Raw genomic sequence first — 7,311 nt, 5'->3', positions numbered from 1 at the left:
CTGGGGCCGGCACAAGGGGAGACACAGCCGCACAAACACGCAGGTCACAGCACAGGGCGGGGGGGGGGGGGGGGGGGCGGGGGCAGGAGAGGCTGGGCGCCATATTGCACTTTGGGAGTGGGGCCAGGTGGGGACCCCCCTCAAACTGGAGCCTGGGAAGGAGGCTATCACATTCCCTCCCCCTCTAGAGGGGGGAGGTGAGACCCCCCCAACCTGGGGTTAGGGAACGTGGGCAGCCAGGTGCCTGGTCCTGGAAGGGGTCAAGGGCTGGTCCCTGGCCTCAGGCAGGACATTGAGGGCAGACCCGGCCATGGCAGAGGCTGCTGCACGAGTGGCTGCCCCCATCCCCGCCCTGGCAGAACCCTTCACCCCACACCGGTTCAGCTGCCGATCCCCCCTTTGCTCGCCTTGGCCTTGGGAGGCACAGGGAGGCCCTCGTCACCCTCGCTGTCAGAGCTGCAGCCGCTGACATCCGTGATCTCCAGCTCCGAGTCACTGTCATCCTTCCCGCCGAGCACGGCCTCTGGACCCCCAGCTCCCGGCAGTGCCAGGCGAGGGGCTGCTGCCAGGCCCGAGGGGCGCTCCGGGCCCAGGCCCTCCCCGGCTGCTGCCAGTAGGGGTGAAGCTGTAGGGCCTCCCCCTGCCCCTGCTGAGGGCAGGTGGCCCAGAGAACTGGCCAGAGGGTTGGGGTAGAAGTGCGGGGGGTACAGAGAGGGGGGCAGCTTGGGGAAGGGGCCAGTGAGGTATGGGTTAAAGTTCCAGGGGTAGTCTGGGAAGGCGCGGCCGTAAGGACCCAGCAGGCCAGGGGGCTTGGAATAGCCGGTGGCACCTGGGGAGTATAGGGGGGCAGTTAGGCTGGGCACACCTCCACCATGGGGAGGGACCCCCCCTCCCTGCGCCGTCCACCTGGGTCTGCCCGTTGTCTTTCCCACGCGACATCTGCCCATTCTCCACCCCCACGTGGTTTCCCCCAGCTCTGCCCTGGTCTTCCCAGTCCTTTGACGCCCTAAAAGCCCTTCTCCCAGCCTGTCCCCACCCCAGTTTCCCTCCTCCCTGCCTCTCCCCAAATCCTCCTGGGGCTTTTAAACACACACAGGCACACACACAGTCTCGCCCTGGGCCTCCTTCCTGCATCCTGCCTCTCCCCATCTTTACCCATCCTCTTCCCTCAGGTACGGGCTGCATGCCCCCCACGCACCCACGCCAGCAGGCTCTTACCGGAGCCCAGGAACGGGAAAGGGCTGTCCAGACGCAGCTTGTCTGTCTCAGGGGTGAACAGGGGCGCCCGGGCCCCTGGCTCTCCCAGACGAGGGGCCGAGAACAGGGTCTGCAGGGTCTGGAGAGGGAGGTGAGGGAGGCAGCACTGCTCAGGCTGGCTGCCCCGTCCCCAGGGGCTTGATGGCTGGGGAGGGGGCACCAAACACCCAGTTCTGGGACCCCAGTGTCCTAACTCACCTCAGGGCTAAGGGGAGGAGCATCTGGCCCAGGGGTACCCCCAAAGGGACCAGGGGTCAGCAACAGTGGGGAGCCCGTGGTGGCTGCTGCCACATCCAACAGTGGGTAATTGACAAGCACGACTTTGCTGAAGTTGAACTTGTAGGTGAACCTCTTCCCTTTGGTCTTATGGAGAATCCGCTTGTTGTAGTAGTAGCTGTGGGGAGAGGGAGGAGGAGGGGATGCTGGGGAGGGGCACCGAGGGAGGGAAAGAGGGAGCCCCTGACTCCTGTTAGTGCACAGAGCATAACAGTTTGGGGAAACTGAGGCTCACAGAAGTTCCCTTAACCAAGGTGGCAAGGCAGGGGTGGAGCAGGGGCTGGGATCCTGGCTTCCGGCCTTCCTCCCTGCTTCCCTCCCACTCACAGGTGATCACAGTAGCTACCCCACATAGATCCCTGCGCCTTGGGATCCGAGGCATTCTGCCCCAGGAGACCAAGGCCAAGCTCCCAGGGGGCAGGGGCCCAGCCTCTCCCTGCCCCTCCTCACCGCAGGGCCCGGCTCAGCTTGTCATAATTCATGTGGGGCTTGCACTTGCGGATGCCCCAGAGCCGAGCCACCTCGTCGGGGTCCTTGATGACGAATTCCCCATAGTCCCCCTGCCAGGCGATGACCCCCTGGTACTCCTCCTTCTGCAGCAGCTCCAGGATGAAGTGCCACAGCTGGATCTGCCTTGAGCCAGGGGACGACTCCGGCTTGTAGGCCCAGTCCGGGAAGGCAAATCCTGGGACAGGAGGCAGGGGAGGGGCCCTGGGTCAGGACACCAGGTCGGGGGCTCTAGGTCCTGCATGGACTCAGGAACCAGGAGGCATCCGGTCCTCCCCTGAATCCTGGTCTCTGATGAGCAGCTGCCCAACTTCAGGCATCTTTAGGGACCCAGTTCCTCCTCTCTCTACCCCAGTTGGTGTCCAGGGACCCTGGGGTGGCACCTGTAGCCTCATCCTCTACCCTGGCACAACTCTCCCAGTTTCAGCGTCCGGGGGTGGAGCATGGGAGGGTCCGGTTTCCTGCAGCCTTGACTGTGGGGAGGACTGGGGAGGGGGCACCCCCTCCTCATTGATCGCCCTTCTCCCGCTGCCCCCCTCTGGCTCTGCCCCAGCAGGCCTCTCGTCTCTCCTGCTCTCTGGAATACCCCTGTCTTGCTGTCTCCCCTCCTCCCTGGCCCTGTGCCCTGTTCCTCCTCTCCCCAAAGCCTTCCACTGACCCCACGCTGGCACAGCCAGGCTAGGCCAGTGCACCTGTGTCTGCCCCTGTCCACGTACTTATACATTTCATGTCCTGTGGCCCCTCCCTGCGTCTGTGCTCCATCGGTCTGAGAGCACCATGCGTCAGCAGATACCTACAGCGTACATGTCACACAGACGTCCACTCACACTCCAGGGATGCCCGGCGACACCACGGCACACGGGTGCACGAGTGCCGCGCTCCTGCTGGGGCACAGCGCCTCAAGCACAACGTGCCACCGAGGCAAGCCCGCCGGACGCCCAGCCTTGCACATCCGTCCCAACACACAACCACACATCTCAGGCCCCTCCGAACAGACCCACTAGCCACACGCCACGACAGGAGACGCACAGGACCCGAAAGGCCCAGCTAACACAGTGCGGTGGAGCCGGTGAGTGCAGCATCGAAACGTGCGTCAGCCTGACAGGCACACACGGGGCGGTGCCACGCCTATAAAACACCCTCCCAGACCCACAACACACAGGCACCCGCGCTCCGTAAGACCCACAGCTCGCTCTGCGTTAACACACCTCACACTCAGAGGGGCGTCCCGTGCCCCATTGTCCAGATGCGCCAAATAAGCTGGATGGAAATGGGAGGGTCTTGTCCACCCCTCAGTCTTCCCTCCCATCCAGAAGGCCCCAGGCTCTGGGTCCCGCTTCTGTGCTCAGTCCTGGGCTACATCTTCTGTCCCCGCCTCCCTCCAAGACCCCAGGCTCAGGCATGAGAATAGAGGGCAGGCTTAGCCATAAGGCACCGAGGTGGGGGGAGACACCACCAAGCTGGGGGAGCAGCCGCATAACCCACTTGCCCTCCGTGGCTTCCTAGAATTTCAGGGGTGGGAGGCATGAGCAGAAGGCTCCCATCTGGGCTGCCTGGTGTGTCAGAGTGGGTGCTAAGGCCTCCCTGCCGGAGGCTCAAAGGCCAGTTTCCTCCCCAAAAGGAGAATTTCTCTCCACCCCATTTTGGGTCTTCCTTCAGGTGTCAGGGCTCAATTAACTCACAAGCTCTGGCCCATTCCACACCTGGAACACATCCTAGTGGGGAAGCCACTCGATCACAGACACACCCAGGCACCCCCAGAGAGGACAGCACACAACTGGCCATACACAAGCAGATACACAAGCCAATCTGGAACCACCATCTGTCCTCAAAAGCATGTCCTCAAATATATTGTACCTGCTGAGATGTACACAGAGAGGACCCCCAACCTCAGCCCACAGACACGCATTATGACAGTCCCCCAAAGTCCGTCACACTCAGTGACACACAGATGCAAGAAAGCCCCTGACAAACACCCCAACATGGAAGCCTGGGGGGCACCCACCCGCACAGCCCGAAGCCCACCAAGTCTATTCTGGACCCCGACACAGACCCAGAAGTAACGGGAGCAGGCTCTTCACCCCACTGAGGCAGGTACCGACTTGGCGAGCTGGCACGCACCTCCCCCCCAGTCCTAAAATACAAGCTTGACATCCTAAAGAAACACGACCCACCCAGCCCAGACACCCAGGGAGCCCCCTGTGCGTGTGCAAGCAGGCACACCAGCAGACACAAAGACAGATGCTGCACAGACACAGACTCTCCCAGCATGACCCCTTCTTCCAGAAGCACTGAAGCATGACACAGGGACACACTCTGAGACCCCACGTATAAGCAGGCAAGAGTCCCAGGCTCATGTGCGTGCACACACACACACACACACACACACACACACAGCCCATCTGTGGGGCGTGTGACTTGGACTCAGATGCACATCCAAGCCAGTCTTACTGTCCACATCCCCAGCTTTGAGTGTCCACTTCTGAGCAGGCCGTCCTCTCTCCCAGGGCTCCGGCAGGCTGGGCCGTGTCTCCACATCCCCTGCCCAGGCAGTCCCTGTCCATTTGTCCACCTGTGCCCGGTCTGCGCCCCCTCTGGTTCCCGCCCCTGCTCCGTCAGTGCCTGGCCATCTCCAGTCTCCCTGCCTCTCTCTGCCCGCAGGTCCTGGGCGGGAGCAGGCTGAGCAGTACAGCCGGGACCCAGGACCTCAGACCCCTGGATCCTGTCCATTTTGGACCCCAATACCTCCCCCACCCTCCAAAGACCCTCACGTCCCAGCAGGCAGGTGGCAGGGACATCTGGCTGTGAAGTTTTAGCCAAGTTTTTCATGAGAGGGGTGCATTCAGGGGACTGATGTGAAAGACCCGGACAGAGGAGGGAGGACAGGGAGAGGTGCAGAGAGGAGGAGTCGGCTGTCTGGGAAGGGGCGGGAGGTCCAGGCCAGGGCCAGTTACCGGGGGTCCAGAGAGCCGGCAGGGCGGGCGGGGCGAAGAGAAGGTCGGAGACGCAGCTACAGTCCATGGTGGAGCCAGCCCTGCAGAGAGGCTGGGACAGACACACGGGACAGGCGGGGTAGGCAGGAGAGACAGACAGGGGTCAGTGGAGTGGGCGTTCCCCCAGGCCTACCCGTCCTGCCACCCGCCACCCTCTCCACCCACGTCCAGCCGACCCTTCCTCCCAGCCTCTCCTCCCGCAGCCGCCTCCTCGCTCTATGCCTCGATCACTACCCACGGCGCCCCCAGCCTCCCTCCCCACTGCTCCCGCTCACTCGCGCTCACTCACACTCGCTGGCTCACCACCCGCCCGCCCACACCAGCTCTGCCACCACCGCCTCTCTGGCCACTCTCGCACCTGACCTCTCATCCGTCTCTGCGTCTCTGGGTCTCTGTCCCTCTCTCTGGCCATCCCAGATTTGTCTCGCTCTGAACCTCACACCCACCCCATGGCGCTGGGCCCCAGGCTGGCTCGTCCAGCTCTCAAGCAGCCCCCAGCTTTCATCTGCCAGCCCACAGCGGGCCAGAAGCGGCCCACGGCCCCGCATCGCACCCCGCCCTGCTCCCACAGACGCCCCTCCCTAACCTGCTGCCTAGCCCTCAGACCCCTGCCCCTTGCACCTGCCTTCCCCACCCTCCAGACACCCCTTCCCCTTAGAGCTGCGTCCCCCCACAAAACAGCACCCCCAGACACCCCTTCCCCTTAGATCTGCCTCCCCGACGTAGCCCCCCAGACACACTTCTCCTTAGATCTGTTTCCCCCCAGGGCCCCCTCAGATACCACTTCCCCTCAGATCTGCCTCCCCCACCAAACAGCACCCCCAGACACCCCCTCCCCTTAGATCTGCCTCCCTCTGAGATAGCCCCCCTAGACACCCTTCTCCTTAGATCTGCTTCCCCCCAAAACAGGCTCCTCAGCACCACTTCCTCTTAGATCTGCATCCCCCTCAGATAGACCTCCCCCTAAACATCCCTTCTCCTTAGATCTGTCCCCCCCCCCAGAGTCCCCCTTACACACCCTTCTTCCTTGGATATGCCTCCCCTCAAGACAGCCCCCCTCAGACACTCCTTCCCTTTAATGTACCTCCCCCAAACAGTACCCCCAAACACCCTTCCCTCCTCAGACATACGCCTCCCCCCTCAGACACCCTTACCCCCTTTAGATCTGCCTCCTCCCTCAGACAGCTCCCCTCAGACACCCCTTCCCCCTTGGATATGCCTCCCCTCTCAGGTCCTCTCAGACTCCTGCTCCTTCAGATACCCCATCCCCTGAGGCACTCCATCTCCTCCTCACCCTTCTCTCACAACCTTACCCTTCTGCCAGCCCCTCCCCCTTAGATACCCCACTATCTCAGACCCCCCCCACACATACCCTTAGACATCTGCCCCTCTCAGACACCCACCCCTCAGACATATCTTCCCCTTAGATACTTCAGCCCCTCACCACTCCACCCCTTGAGACCCCACATCACAGAGACAGCACTTTCCTCAGACCTCCTGACTCAGATGCACCCCCCTAAATACCCCAGCTCTGTTATGTGCTAACACAGCGTTCCTCTCAGACGCCACTCTGCCCAAAGATCCAGGACAGCTGCTCTGTTCCCCACAAACCCCACCTCACCCCTTGGATGCCAGACAAGACTTGGCAGATGGCCCATTCCCTCCAGACCTGTCCGGTCCCCACAGTCACCCAGGCGGCCCCCCACCACCCAGTGTCCACTGCATCTCTCACGGTCCCCTCCGCCACTCGGGCCCCCTGCCACCTCATCTGCCTCCTTAGGGTCCCCCCTGCCTGCGGCCACTCTGCCCCCATGCCCCCATGTCCCCTCTGTCTCCCATCTAATCTGCCCAACTTTCTCTGTTGGTCCTTCCCCGTCTCTCCCCCTCTTTATTTCTCTGCACGCATCTTTTTCCCCTTCTCTCTCTCCCCTCATCTCTTTTCCATTTTTCTGTCCCTCTTTCCTGTCTCCCCACAACCCGGGGGTCTCCTCCCATCCTTCCCCACCCACTCTCCCCAACCCGTGTGCCCCCCATCTCCCTCGGTCTCCCCATCTCTGGCTTCCCCATGCCCCTCTCCTCCCCGTGCCCGACCCTTCTCTCTGCTCTCCCCTCTCCCCCCCTGCATCCCCGCCCCGGCTCTGTGCCCCCAGCCCATCCCGCCTCAGTCTCCCCATCTCCCTCCCGTCCCGCCTCAGTCTCCCCATCTCCCTCCCGGCTCCGCACCTCGCTGGCCACCTCTCTCCCACCTCCCGCTCGCTCTGCCTCTCCGGGTCCCCCT

General features: G+C 62.8%; 1 protein-coding gene across 1 annotated transcript in view; it reads right to left on the bottom strand.

Annotated features, from left to right (window-relative positions):
- Positions 1 to 355: 355 nt before the first annotated feature.
- ERFL (ETS repressor factor like) overlaps positions 356 to 7,311 on the bottom strand; it is a 28,308-nt gene continuing 21,352 nt past the window's right edge. Inside the window, exons 7-10 of the mRNA XM_048223998.1 lie at positions 1,984 to 2,218; positions 1,456 to 1,651; positions 1,219 to 1,336; positions 356 to 829 (exon numbers count right to left, since the gene is read on the bottom strand). Coding sequence (XP_048079955.1) covers positions 381 to 829; positions 1,219 to 1,336; positions 1,456 to 1,651; positions 1,984 to 2,218 — 998 coding nt within the window. The 3' untranslated portion in view covers positions 356 to 380. The remainder of the gene's footprint in view (positions 830 to 1,218; positions 1,337 to 1,455; positions 1,652 to 1,983; positions 2,219 to 7,311) is intronic.

Source organism: Ursus arctos, unplaced genomic scaffold, assembly GCF_023065955.2.
Source record: "Ursus arctos isolate Adak ecotype North America unplaced genomic scaffold, UrsArc2.0 scaffold_19, whole genome shotgun sequence".
Lineage (NCBI taxonomy): Eukaryota > Metazoa > Chordata > Mammalia > Carnivora > Ursidae > Ursus > Ursus arctos.
The sequence above is the reverse complement of the archived record's forward strand: the minus strand, read 5'-3'. Positions and strand labels throughout refer to the sequence as shown.